Source organism: Ahaetulla prasina, chromosome 3 (genome assembly GCF_028640845.1).
Source record: "Ahaetulla prasina isolate Xishuangbanna chromosome 3, ASM2864084v1, whole genome shotgun sequence".
Lineage (NCBI taxonomy): Eukaryota > Metazoa > Chordata > Lepidosauria > Squamata > Colubridae > Ahaetulla > Ahaetulla prasina.
Genome location: NC_080541.1, coordinates 109,539,394 through 109,554,383, shown reverse-complemented (window position 1 = coordinate 109,554,383; position 14,990 = coordinate 109,539,394). Strand labels below are relative to the sequence as shown.

At 44.4% G+C, this 14,990-nt stretch overlaps 1 protein-coding gene across 1 annotated transcript in view; it reads left to right on the top strand.

Annotated features, from left to right (window-relative positions):
• APBB3 (amyloid beta precursor protein binding family B member 3) overlaps window positions 1-14,990 on the top strand; it is an 88,523-nt gene that overhangs the window by 12,820 nt on the left and 60,713 nt on the right. The window contains exons 2-5 of the mRNA XM_058178154.1: window positions 5,245-5,423; window positions 6,984-7,060; window positions 8,973-9,033; window positions 11,760-11,789. Of these exons, the coding sequence (XP_058034137.1) occupies window positions 5,245-5,423; window positions 6,984-7,060; window positions 8,973-9,033; window positions 11,760-11,789 (347 nt within the window). The remainder of the gene's footprint in view (window positions 1-5,244; window positions 5,424-6,983; window positions 7,061-8,972; window positions 9,034-11,759; window positions 11,790-14,990) is intronic.

Genomic DNA, 14,990 nt, shown 5'->3' with positions numbered 1-14,990 from the left:
TTGACTTTGTATATAATATACAAATGGATGAAGACTATTGCTTGACATAGTGTAAGCCGCTCCAGCCTCGTGTCACCTCCTGTGTAGCCAGTACTAACCAGCCGGGCAGTTATCTGCCGACGCAATGAGGGAGGAAACGTAGGAACGTTTCGCATCCCTCAGTGCCACTAGGTAGGTCCTGCTATAGGACCTAACTAGTGTCCGGTCAGCCTCAGAACAGCTGGATCTCCAGACACTCTCTAGGCGTCTTCTCCGGCGTTTCATCTCTCTCAGCTCCTCGGAGAACCAAGGAGCTGGTTGAGACCGACGCCGGGTCAGAGGCTGCAAAGGCACGACATGGTCCAAAGCTCCAGCCGCGGCCTGTTCCCAGGCCGCGACCAGCTCTTCAGTCGTGCCGTGGGCCAGATTCTCGGGAAGCGGCCCAAGCTCCGTCAGGAACCTCTCAGGGTCCATCAGGCGCCTGGGACGGAACCAACGCATTGGTTCCATCTCCCTGCGGCGGTGGGTAGCGGTCTGAAAGTCCAGACGAAGGAGATAATGATCTGACCATGACAAAGGGTCGATAACTAAATCTTTTAAAATCAAATCATTCAACCACTGGCCAGAGATAAAAACCAAGTCTAGGGTGCCTCCCCCAATGTGAGTAGCGCCATCAATTAATTGAGTCAGGTCCATGGCCGTCATGGAAGCCATGAACACCCGAGCGGTCGAGGATGCCGTGCCAGTTGATGGCAAGTTGAAATCCCCCATGACCAACAGTCTAGGGGTTTCAACTGCCAACCCAGCTAGCAACTCCAACAGCTCGGGCAGGGCTGTTGTCACGCAGCAAGGAGCCAGGTACGTGATCAACAAGCCCACCTGAGTCCTATGACCCCACTTCACATAGAGGGTTTCACACCCAGCTATCTGAGGCACAGTGGTCTCCCTCAGTTCCAGACTCTCCCTAATAATAACTGCCACCCCGCCACCCCTACCTTGGGCCCTCGACTGATGGAATGCTCGGAAACCTGGTGGGCACATCTCTATTAGGGGAACCCCCCCTTCCGTGCCCAACCAGGTTTCCGTAATGCCCATAACGTCCGTGGTCCCTTCCTGAATTAGATCAAAAATCAGGGGAGCTTTATTAACCACGGATCTTGCATTACATAACATCAGCTGAAGGCCCAAGTCCCGGGTATTCTGGCCACTTGGGGAACGGGAGAATTCTGGGGGGCCGGAGCACGCGATCGCTCTTAAATAGCGAGGGCGTGCCCCCAAAACCTGATATGGCCCCCCCTTCCGCCATATCTGCCTCTCCCACATACCGTATTGATCGCAAAACCCTGACGAACTGGAATGAGACCCTCCCCCACCACTTTCGGACCTATTAAATTACCGCCGCGAACACTTGCTGGACTCGTCACCCCCCCTGATGGGTTTTCCCCCCTCCCCACCCTCCCCCCATCCCCCGCAACCCAGACCCGTCAGTTCCCACCCTCCCCTTAAAATTCCCATTAAAACTCCCCTTAAAAAGCCGATTAAAACAATTAGTTAAAAATCCCCTGAGTCTCCTATTTTTGGCATGCCACCTCTTGGGGTTCCAAAACCCATCCTCAAGATGGACCCTCGATAATGTGGGGGGCCAAACCCGTAAGAGAGGGGAATCTCGCAGGGCAAGAAGGTCAGCCGCTGTAAATGTCCGCATGATAAGAGTCCGGCAAGCAGACCCATCCTGGACCTGTCAAGATGATAACTGACACACCAGTAGTTCCGGGTGAAAGATAGATGAGAAATAGTTCTTAGGCGGTGGATGGACAAAACCGCCATGATTCAGTCAGTACTCCAACCCCTCGTATCCGATCCCGAGGGGTGGTCTGTGGATGAAGGGGGGGGAGAAAGGATGGAGTCCTACAGTAGTCTAGCTAGGGTTGTCCAGTACCATCCTCAATTCCCCCAACTGGGGACCAAAGATCTCAAAAGGGTCCCCCTGCAGCCAGCCCATGGGCGTCCTCCTGGATGGTAAAAGGTGCCACATGGCCCGTGGTCGTCCTTCAAGTTGACAAAGAAGGCGTCCACCGGGCCTGTTGACGACCACTAGGCCGAACCGCCAGGCCATCAAACCGCCAGGCCAAACATGCACCCAATGGGCCAAGCCGCTCCACCGACGAGCCATCTCTCTCCCAAAGTCCGGGGGGGGCGAGGTCTTGAAAAAGCCCCCACAGACGGCCCATAGACGTCCTCTAGTTGATAGAGAGGGCGTCCGCTAGGCCCGTGGACAACCTTCAATGTGGCAAAGAAGGCGACCATCGGACCTCTTTGTGGCCACTAAGCCAGGCCGCCAGCAGGAGTAGGCCACTCACCCGCCGGGCTTGCTGGGTCATGCCACCAGCCCCAACCACTGAGCCAGTTCACCAGACCCAGCCACCCACAGACAGGCTAGGCCATCGCCAGACCGGTCCAGCCAAGCCGCCGCCACTGCCGCCACCGCCGCCGACAGCACCACCGCTGGGGGGAGAGAGCTCCGAGGTTCCTCCCAAAGCAACGCCAAGCCAGGCCGCCGCTGCCGCCGAAAAGCTCAGCCGCCACCGCCGCTGGAAGAGGCCAGGCTGCCCGCACCGCCGACAACACCGCCACCGAGGGGAGAAGACTCTGAGGCCCCTCCTGAAGCAGTGCCAAGCCAGGCCGCTGGCGCTGCTGGCGGAAAAAACCGGCCACCACCGCCGCTGCTGGAAAAGGCCGGGCTGCTGCCGCCGTCGGCCACACCACTGCCGGAGGGAGAGCGCTCCGGGACTCCTCCTGAGGCAACCCGGAGCCGCCCAGCCTCAATCCACCCATCCTCTGATCGCCCGAACTGTCCTCTACCCGGGTGGGGGGTCCAAGCTGTCAAAAAGACCCCCCTCAGCCCGGTCAGGTCCAAAATAGGCCCGCACCGCAGTTCCTGTTCAGCAGCGCGGCGCCATCTTGGACATGCGCAAATCACATGACAAAATCCAGAAATAAAGGATTGAAAATCAGAAGTGAAGAATATAAACTTCAAGCATTTGCAGATGATTTGGCTTTTATCATTGAAGAACCACTAGGGAGAGGACAAGCACTAATTAAGGAATTAGAAAGATATGGAACTGTAGCAGGACTGAAAATTAATAGACAGAAAATAAAACTTCTACCGAAAAATTTAACAGAACCATGAATAATAGAACTGGAAAGATCACTTGGATTTCAAACAACAAGAAAAATCAAATGCTTAGGGATATGGTTGACAGCGCGTTGCAAAGCAATAAAGAGAATAATTACAACAAATTATTACAAGAAACAAAAAAAGATTTAGAATTTGTGGCTAAAGATGCAGCTGTCACTATCAGGAAGAATAGCAGCCTTTGCTGATGAATAACATGGTTTTTGAAAATCCAGTTTTACAATGTTAATTGGGCCACCTCCAAACAAATTCTCACCTAAAAAATTGTTGTGACCCAAGTTCCTGGACCCGGACTCCTGGACTCGGATGATTCAGAAAGTGAGGGAGAAGACCTGGCCAGCCCTGCTTCTCGTGAGCCCTTTCCCTCCCTGGCACCCACTCAAAGGGAGGAGGAGGGGCCGGCAAAGCCTGATTCCCTGGAGCCTCCTTCTGATTTGGCAACGCCCCAAGAACAGTTTTGGAGTGATGCAAGATTACGAAGACGTGACCGGCGTGCGCAGCAGCGGAAGAGTTGGGACAAAGCCAAGTCATAATTGTCATGCAGTGACATCTGCAGAGACTATAAATAGGAGGCGGGACTTCCTGGTTTTTTGTCTTGGACAAAGTAATGAATTTGCGCGGGCAATCTGTATCAACGGAGGGAAGAATATATTTGTGAGTAATTCTGGCCTTATCTGTAATTTCCTTGTTATCTCCAGAAACTTGGCAGGCCCGTGGGTAGACGTAGCCAGGACATTTATATATATGTAAATAAATCAGAAAAGAGGCCTCTGACTGACTCTTTGCTGGGAGTATTGGGGGAAGGGAAACAGAACACAAATTCTCATTGAACACAGACATCCAATCACCCAACATTTTTGAATTCATCATTGGGATTCATTTGGGAGTCAGTCACTAAATTATTAATTAAGTTTTGTTGATCACCCTAGAACAAGGCTGTCAAACTCCTGGCCTGTGGGCCGGATGCGTCAGGTGCTGGCCATGCTCACATCCATTTTAGTGATGGGGGGAAAAGTCCCGATATGTCATGTAACGACGACAACGTGATAGCGTGAGTTTGACATTCCTGCCGTAGAAGTTCGATCTCTCTGTGCTCGCATAACTGATTCATTGAAAGACTGTGCTTAAACTCTGGCTTTTCCAGAACTTCTTCTAATCTTTCTTATCTTCTCAACTTTCCTACTACCTTCTCCTATTGATATCTATGATTATCACTTACTGTTGTATCTTATGATTAATTATTGCAACTATGATTAATGATAGATGACCTATCACTTTGTTGTTTGTATGAACATTGAGAGCTTATGCACCAGAGACAAATTCCTTGTGGGTCCAATCACACTTGGCCAATAAAGAATTCTATTTATCTACTCTATCTATCTTTTCCAGAACAGCATATTGTACATACAGGTCCATTTTCATCCAGTCTATTCTGGGGCTGATGCAAATAAAACAGTTGCTATATGGAGGCTGCTTTATTTTATTCTAAGAACAATCATCTCCATCCCCAAAACTGACCTTGAACGTTCTCTTCTGGAATCCTGCAAGTGAGTGGAGTTGTCCACATGTAGTCATATCAATAATTGCATATACGATAATTTAAAATGCAATCACAGATGGGAAATCTGATTGTCACCTGCTGTGCTTCCTTGGCAGTGTGAACTGTACTTGCAGGCATGTCAGAGCATTTTAAAAGATTAATCATGGATGTCTTGATATAAAAACAGCTGTATGTTTTGGATGATCTTTTGGTAGGTCTGGGATGATTGGAGATAAGGATAAATAACATGTCTGGTTTGGGTATTGTATCATTTAAAGTGGCTTCCAACTGCTTTTCAGTTTCTGTGATATAATCATGAGTAGTAATTTTTAGCTTTAGCTTGTTAGGGGAAGAAACTATAGACATTTATTCAGCTGAAATGATAAACTAACCGCAGAATTAATTTCCACAGCTCTAAAATAAAAAAAAGATAAACTGAATAACATTTTGATTTACTTTTCTTTTTAATATTATTCTAATGGTTCTAAATTAAACTTCTATTTTTAGAATCAGCATCTTTTCTTTTTAGATAACCTGTGGAATGACCAAAACATGGAAGGAGAGCTTGACCTTCCTTCGGGATGGAGGAAAATCCATGACTCTTCCGGTACCTATTACTGGCATGTGCCCACAGGAACCACTCAGTGGCAATACCCTTCTCGTACTTCTGGTCTTGGTCATGCTGAGGAAGCTACATTTCCAGAAACGGTACTCTTTGACATACTATCAGTCCTATTACTATTTACTAGTTCTATTATTATCAGTCCTATTACTATAAACTGGTTATGGCATAAGACACACATGTCACAAAAAATGTGCCATCTCATTTTTGATGACATGCCTGGGGCTGCATGAGAAGGTGGTGTACAGAGGTGGTGACCTCTGGAGCCTCCAAAAAGTGTGCAAGAATGGGGAGTGCTTTCCTCCTTTTTGGAGGCTGCAGGGCAATCACCATCACTATTATAAACCATATCATCAATACACTCTGGGTTCACAGCAGCATGTGATTTACTTGAGTTGGGACTAGTTATATATATATTGGAGCTTTGTTGTTTTACATGTTCATAGTAGTGATAATGCTTTAGATGCAAAAATGGAAATATATATTAATTCCCACAATGGAAGATTGGTTAGAGAAACTGATGGAACTAGTGGAGATGACCAAATTACAGTAACTGTTTTAATCAAAGAAAAGAATACATTTATCTTTGTTTCTATCTGGAAACTGCTTCTAGATTTTGTACTTGAAATAGAAAAAATGAAACATTGACTCTGGAATTTACTGATTAGACACGTTTTTTTGTTATAGAAATGGCTAGTATATACTAAGTGTGCAAAGTAAAAGTTGAGGCTGTAACATTATTATGTTCATTCTACTCCACTGTTGGAAGTTATTGCTTTTTTTGTTTTTTCCCCCCCTTCATCCTACACTTCTCTCCCTTTTCCCCTTTTCCCACTATTTTCATTTTCATTTGTATTTTACACTGATAAATTTAATAAAATTATATATAAATTATATATCAAACATAAAGATTATATATAAAATACACCTGAAGCAATAAAAGAGGAAGTAAAGAAGAAAAAAAAAGAAGAAAAAGAAGACTATATAAAATATGAAGGAAAACCATTGCTTATTCCTTTGGTCTTTGATTTTCTGGAAAGGATAGACTAAGTCAGTGATGGCAAACCTTTTCAGCACCGAGTGCCCAAACCAGAACTTGTGTCCATGTGCATGCGCCAGAGTGCCGGAAACCCGAAGACCAGCTGGCCAGAGCACCAAAACCAGCCTGAAAATAGCCCAAAAAACATCCTGAAAATGGCCTGTTTTGGGGCCATTTTTCAGGCCATTTTCTGACACTCTGGTGCCCGCAAAGACCAGCACAGTGGAAACCAGAAGAACTGCTCGCAACGGCATGCGTGGCCACAGAGAGGGCTCTGTGTGCCACCTCTGGCACGTTCGCCATCACGGGACTAAGTCATGACTTAGAATAATTCCCACATAACATTCTGCTCAGATGATTCCTGAAATAGTATCCTCATATTTTTCCTGATGAACAAATTATCAGGAGAACCAGTATAATATAGGAATCCCGATCTTGAACTGGGCAACTGTAGGGCAGCCATTCTCTCTCAGTCCAACCTACTTCACAGGATAACTGAGAAGAAAATTGGGGGAGAACCGTCTTGAATAATGGGACCTTAATCTCACAAATGGGACCTTAATCTCACAAATAAACAAGCTTGAATTTACTTTCTGTTCTTTTGCAGGACCTTCAATCTGCTGTGGTTAGATGTGTGCCAACAGAGACACTTATCCCAAGTCCAGTGACTTCATTCTCCAAGAGGTAGGCTTATTAATGCAAGCCCCTTAATGTGAGGTGCTAGGTACAGGTAGTCCTTGACTTACAACCACAATTGAGCCCCACATTTCCATTGCTAAGCAAGACAGTCATTAAGTGAGTTTTGCCCCATTTTACGCCCTTTTTTGCCACAGTTGTTAAGTAAATCACTGCAGCTGTTAAGTTAATAATATGCTTGTTAAATGAATCTGGCTTCCCCACTGACTTTGCTTGTCAGAAGGTTGCAAGAATGATCACATGACCCCAGAACATTTCAACTGTCATAAATACATTCAGTTACTGAAGCAACTGAATTTCGCTCACATGACTGTGGGGATGCTGCAATAGTATATGTGAAAAACAGTCATAAGTCACTTTTTTCAATTCCACTTTAACTTCAAACAGTTCAAACTAAAAGAATGGTTGTAAGTCTAGAACTACATCTCAGTGAAAGAGATGGTGTGCCTGCACATAATAATTTTTTTCTATGATGTTTTCACAAGTAACATTTGTATAATTTGTATAAGATGCCTAAGGAAGTATATGGTTCCTTTTCTTTGTTCAGTTTTTACCCTGAATAAAAATGATGTTCTTCTGCTCTTACAGGTAATCCTCGACTCACCCACAGTTGGTTAGCAGCTGTTCAAAGTTACGATAGACCTACCAAAACCTGATTTTGAAGTTACAACTGTTGGTTGACAATTCATCTGCCCTTATGACCAACTTCAGGAATGCTGCAGAAATTCCCCCACCTATGTTCCCCTCATTCCCCACCCCCCAACCACGGGTCCCCACAGGCCTTGGGCCTGCTTCCCACCTTGCTGGATCCCCCACCCTATGATCAGTCATAGTCACTTACCTTTTATTGCAGATTTCCTTCTGGAAGCAGCTGCTGCACAGTGGAAGCCTGGAGGCTCTATCCTAGAAGTGGCGCCAATTTGGGATTGGCTGCAATGAATTGTGGCCACTCCAAAATGGCATCCACTTCTGGGATGGCGTCATGCAGCCCAGGGAGGCTGAGGGGCAGAGCAGCCACAAACCCACAATGTAGGAAGGCCACATAGTGCAGTGGCTGCTTCCAGAAGGAGATCTACAATAAAAGGTAAGTGCCTAATCGTGTCTTGGGGTGGGAAGGAGGGTTTGGGGCTCAGTGGGATGGGAAAGCAGTCCCAAGGCTTGTGGGGACCTTGAGGGGTGAGAAGTGGTGCAAAGAGTGGGGGAGGCCTTGTGAGGACCAGGGCAGATCACGTGTGAGCTGGGGAGGTGCTGTAGTGAGGGCCCAGGTTTGTGCTAGATCTCCGAGGATCTCCTCCACTTTTGAGGCACCACATGCTCTGCTTAACGACCCATATGGTCACTTAACAGAGATTAGGAATGAGAATCATCATATGGCAATCATATGGGTGCCTCACTTAATGACATCACTATGTGGCTGTAATGGGCAGGCTCCATTTTGGTCGTAAGTAGAGGATTACCTGTGTTCATGTAGAACTGCTGTTCTAGATCAAAGAGAAAACATTTCAGTTACAAGATCTGTCTGTTCCCTGCAATAAATATTCAGCCACATCCGGTACCATTTCGAATCAAATAGAATGGTATGCTAAATACAGGTAGTCCTCGACATACAATAGTTGATTTAGTGACCATTTTAAGTTATGACGGCACTGAAAAAAGTGATGTGACCACTTATGACTGTTGCAGCATGGCCACATGATCAAAATTCATGATCAAAATTCAGATGCTTGGCAACTGATTCATATTTATGACAATTGCAGTGTCCTGGGGTCACCTTTTGAGACATTCTGACAAGTAAAGTCAACAGTAATTTGCCTCTCATTTGTTCTGAGAATAAACAGAAATTTATCTCATTTATCTGAGAATTCCTGTATTGCCACTTTGGTTGTTTCCCCTGTTGCAGGACATCACTGGCCTGGCACAAGGAGGATCTTCATCAGGGCAATCCAGAACCTGGCTCCAAGGTACAGGCTGGGGTAGTGGGTCATTCAGCTCAGCTGCTTGTCTGAGGAAAAACCTTTCTTTAGGATAAGTAGAATGAGTTTTGTATTGTCCTTTTAAAATGTCATGGATTTGCCCTTCTTTGAACTTGCCAAGGACAACCTAATCTTTATAAATGTCTATGGAGATTCTCAGTCATCCAGGTCATGGTTATCCCAAAGATGCTTTTTTCAAGAGACAACTGGACTTTCTGGTTTTTCTTTGAAGACTTTTCACTTCTCCTTCAAGAAGCTTCTTCAGCTGTGATTGGATGGTGGGAAATGGAAGGATTTATACTCTTTGCAGACAGCTGGATATTTGCATTCTTTTAGTGGATTGTTAAGATCACTGGAGGTTTATCTGTGTCATCAGGATCACCTGAGTGGTGCAAATTGGTGTGGAGCCTTCTTGGAACTGTTGAAAGGATTGTGTTGTAGATTGGAGATAGATGTCATATCCCTCCCCTCTGTTGAGAGAGGGCTGTTCAATTTTGACATAGATGGTCTCTTTAACCCCTCTTTCAAAGTGATCCTCTCTGTCCAAAATATGGACTTTGTTGTCTTCAAAAGAGTGCCCTGGGTCTTTTAAATGCAGATGGACTGCTGAATCTAGTCCTGATGGGTTTGTTCTCCTACGTTGTGCCATCCATTTATGAAGTGGCTGTTTCGTTTCCCCAGTGTACAGTTCTACACATGGCTCACTGCATTGAACTGCATATACCATGTTGTTCAATTTGTGTCTGGGTGTCCATCTTGGGGTGGACAAGCTTCTGCCTTAGTGTATTCTTGGCTTTGAAGTGTGCACATATGTTATGTTAGCCGAAGATCCTCCTGAGCTTTTCCGATATGCCTGCAATGTATGGAATGACAATGTTGTTTCATTTATTGTTCTCGTCATTGTCTGTTACAGAAGAGCTCCTGTAGAGTCTTTTTTGAGATTTGATGAAGGCCCACTTGGGATAGCCACATGTTCTGAGGGCTTCCTTGATGTGTTACATTCTGTTTCTTTCCCATCTTTGCTGGTAGGCAGACCTTCAGCTTGGTGATGTAAGGTTCTGATAACTCCCAATTTGTGCTCCAGTGAATGGTGGGATTCAAAATTTAAATATTGATCTGTGTGAGTGGGTTTTCTATAAACTTCAGTGTTAAGGCTTCTGTCTTCCTTGATGTGTCACCACTCAGGTGATTCTGATGACACAGTTAAACCTTAACAACCCGCTAAAAGAATGCAAATGTCCCGCTGTCTGCAAAGAATATAAATCCTTCCATTTCCCACCATCCAGCCACAGCTGGAGAAGCTTCTTGGGTAAGAAGCAAAACATCTTCAAAGAAAAACCAGACAGTCCAGTTGTCTCTTGAAAAAAAGCACCTGGGACTAAATTTTATAAGCACAAAGAACTCTCATTTTAGACAAGCAAGATTATATGGCATAACCATGGCATTGGGCCGGGTTATTTACGGGACCGCCTACTGCGACCGAATACCTCCCACCGTCCTGTGCGCTCTCACAGAGAGGGTCTCCTCAGGGTGCCGTCAGCGAGGCAATGTCGTCTGGCGACGCCCAGGGGAAGGGCCTTCTCTGTGGGGGCTCCCACCCTCTGGAACGATCTACCCCCCGGACTTCGTCAGCTTTCGGACCTTCGGACCTTCCGCCGCGGGCTTAAAACATACTTATTTAATTGTGCAGGACTGAGCTAGATTTTAAATTTTGGGTTTTAAATTGGCATAACCATGGCAATTTTATTTCTATTTTTAATTGGACGGGCTTTAGAATAAGTTTTTTAAATGTTTTATATTGTATTTATATTGTATTTATCTGTTTTTAGTGCCTGTAAACCGCCCTGAGTCCCTTGGGAGATAGGGCGGTATATAAATATGATTAAATAAATAAATAAATAAATAAATAAATATCACCCTTTTGTATTGCTCTGCTAATGGAATCTCAATTCTACACTTTCTGGTGCATCCTTAATATCCCTTACAGCATACTCAGGTCAGTACCGTACATGACCAATCATATGTAGGTCAGTGGGATATGTTTCTAGATAAGCTTAGAACTGCAATCTTCTTAACAAGTTTTGACAACTTTTTGTTCACATAAAAGACCATGTAAAGGAGAGAGAGCAGTGGTGGGATTCAGCCAGTTCGCACCACTTCGGGAGAACCGGTTGTTAACTTTCTGAGTAGTTTGGTAAACTGGTTGTTGGAAGAAGTCATTAGGGCAGAGAACCGGTTGTTAAATTACTTGAATCCCACCACTGAGAGAGAGTATAAAATAAACACTGTAATACAAGCTAACAAATTACTAAAAGATGAAAAAATGCTCAAAAGATGTGGCAGAAATCAACAGACTTTACTTTAAACTACGGGTGTCAAACTTGTTGCGTCACATTGCCTTCACGTGACGTTATGTGATGTTTTCCCCATTCACAGAGCTGGGGTAGGCATGACTTGCATGTGACATATCCGGCCCATGGGCCGCCAGTTTGACACCCCTGATATAAAGTATAGAAAAAGGTAAAGTACATAAAGAAGTTAGAAGAGGTATTTATTTTGTTTCACACATTAAAGAAATGCCTTTTCTAAAATGAAGATAGTTACAGTAAAGGTTGTCCTTGTTTAGCGACTGTTTAATGTAGCAATATTTTGCATTTATGATGATGATGAAATAGTAACTTTATGACCAAACTTCACATTTATGACCTTTGCAGGCCTGTAAAGCAAAGCAAAGCAAAGCTGAAGTAAGATCATAAGCACAGTTGCAGTGTCACTTAGTGACTACTTTACTAACATTAACAGACTGCTGAGATGCTCTATCTATCTATCTATCTATCATATTTCCTCCCCTCCCCCATCTATCACATTTCTGAACTGCCTATCTCATAACATAACATAACATAACATAACATCAGAGTTGGAAGGGACCTTGGAGGCCTTCTAGTCCAACCCCCTGCCCAGGCAGGAAACCCTACACCATCTCAGTCAGATGGTTATCCAACATTTTCTTAAAAATTTCCAGTGTTGGAGCATTCACAACTTCTGAAGGCAAGTCGTTCCACTTATTAATTGTTCTAACTGTCAGGAAATTTCTCCTTAGTTCTAAGTTGCTTCTTTCTTTGATCAGTTTCCACCCATTGCTCCTTGTTCTACCCTCAGGTGCTTTGGAGAACAGCCCGACTCCCTCTTCTTTGTGGCAGCCCCTGAGATATTGGAACACAGCTATCATGTCTCCCCTAGTCCTTCTTTTTGTTAAACTAGACATGCCCAGTTCCTGCAACCGTTCTTCATATGTTTTATCCTCCAGTCCCCTAATCATCTTTGTTGCTCTTCTCTGCACTCTTTCTAGAGTCTCAACATCTTTTTTACATCGTGGAGACCAAAACTGGATGCAATATTCCAAGTGTGGCCTTACCAAGGCATTATAAAGTGGTACTAGCACTTCACGTGATCTTGATTCTATCCCTCTGTTTATGCAGCCCAGGACCTTAAATCTCCCTTAATCTCCCTTAAATCTCCCTTAAATCTCCCTTAAAGAGGAACTCTGGGCAATGTACAGTAGAATAGAAAAACAATATATAGCAATAGCAGACTTATATACTGCTTCACAGTGCTTTTCAGCCCTCTCTAAGCGATTTACAGAGTCAGCATATTGCCCCAACAATCTCGGTGCTCATTTTATTGACTTTGGAAGGCTGGAAGGCTGAGAGCTGGTCAGGATTGAATTCCTGACTGAGGACATAGTTAGCCTGCAATATTGCATTCTAACGTTGTGCCTTCATGGGTCCTGAAATTTTTTTGTATAAAAATTAAAATGTTAGAATTAAAATTTCAAAATTAAATTTTAGAGGGAGGCAAGAATAATTAAACCTTGTTAAAAATCAATTTAAAAAGCAATGGAAGGGCTCTCAGAGACCAACCAGCCCCACTGCTTCATGATCCTTTGGGCTCCTCATATAATAGGATACTGAATGAATAACAGAAAACATTAAGGCTTTTCCATTATTTCATTATTACTTAAATAGAGAGAAAAATTGTTTGCTGTTATAAAGACCGGAAATTGGATGGAGTTAGCAATGGATACATTGGGGGTCTCCAATTTTACACACAGTGGGCTGGAAATTGGATTGGGGGAGCAATTTTTTTCTATATATAGCTCAGGGGTCCAGTAACACATAAAATTTGTTAAATAGCTGAAAGAGGGTTGGAGAATCATTAGCTATGTTTGATGCCTATTGATGTTCTCTCTCTCCCTCTCCCTCTCCCTCTCCCTCTCTCTCTCTCTCTCCCTCCCTCCCTCCCTCTCTCCCTCTCTCTCTCTCTGTTCCCAGTGTTTCGTTGTGCGCTCCTTAGGCTGGGTTGAGATTCCTGAGGAGGACTTGGCACCAGGCAAAAGCAGTATTGCAGTAAATAATTGCATCCAACAACTTTCCCAAAGCAATTGTGACAATTTTGGCCCTGCTGATAGATGGGGTGAGGTGAGTGCCTAAGGTATATAACCCCAGGGGAAAAGATCTGCTCCTAAGGTATCACCTGTTTTCTCTTGCCAAATTCCACTGTTTCCCATTTGGAATGTAGCCATTAATTTCTTGGACCCAACTATTCTGGGGTTTTCTTTTGTCCCTTGGCCTGGGTGAAGGTTGGCACCAGAGAGTGTTTCCACACTTGTTTTCAAACATGTTTCTTCTCTTCCATTGTAGGCTGACATTTGACTCTAGGGCATGTTGATTTTCCAAATTGAGCTTTATTTTCAGTTCTAGCAATACAAAAAGTGCAGCCTTGAGAACAGAAAATCAAACTAGCAAGTTAAACAAAATAGCTTATACCAAGAAGAATCACAGTGGAGTATAGCCAGGAAATAAAAACCTATTTGCTGTTTTATTATTTAATCAGCTGAGCAATAAAGTGTGGACTGGCACAGCCACTTCTTCAAAAGTATATATGGCAGCAGAGGACAATTTTATGAACGACTGGGCAGTGGGGGAATTTGACATGGCCAAGCCCGCCTCCCCTGAGACTGTCAATGCAGCCTGCTTCTTAACAGAAAGTTCACCCCAGCAGAAAGCCTAGAGTGCATGTATATGGCAGGCAGAGAAACAGTTGCATGTTTGTAGAGTTGGATATAGGGAAAGTTGGAGATGAAGAAAATATTGGAAGCCATTGGAGTGGCTCAGTTGAAAGAAAAAATAAGCAAGAGTTTCCCACTGATCAAAGCCAATTAAAGTGTCTGCAACAGAAGCAAGCAACTGCAGCTATCTGAAGCAGACTCAGAAAGGACATCAAGTGATAAAGCCCAGGTCCCAAATGAATCTCAAGGCAGGAGGCAAGTAAACAAATGGTCAGGTCATGCATTGCTCCAAACCCTTGAAAATCCTGAACTAAACCCCAAAGTCCTGGTAAACAGGCTACTTGCAGGGAAATGTGGAAGAAGGCCAAAAAAGGGACCAAACTCAGCAGACCACTAGTTCCCAAGATGCCCTAACCCAACTTTCCATAGAATGAACTAAGACTGTGGAGGAACAGGAATTTAGGGGGGAAAGCACCATAATAAAAGTCCCTGCTCAGAAATTAGCTCCTTCTGCTTTTATGTGTCTATCTGAAAAAGTTATGCAAAAAGGAATTTGCAGCACATGTACAGCTTAAAATGAGATCCAGTTCCATATACCTATATACTATTAAATCCTTCTGTTTCATTCCAAACTCCTCCCCTTGCCCCCAGACCTTCCCAACTGGTCTAGGCCAATCCCAACAGGGAAGTGACTGGTTTTGAAGGCAAAGCAACACTGCAATGACAACTGCTGGAATAGGACAAAACACTTGAATCAGCTTGAATAAAAAATGAATGCATTTGTTCCCTCCCCCCTTCCATTCAGCTTATCCAATTTTCAGAAATTGCCTGGACAAGTCCCTGCAGTTTTGTCGGCAAGCTTTTCAGAAGTGATTTG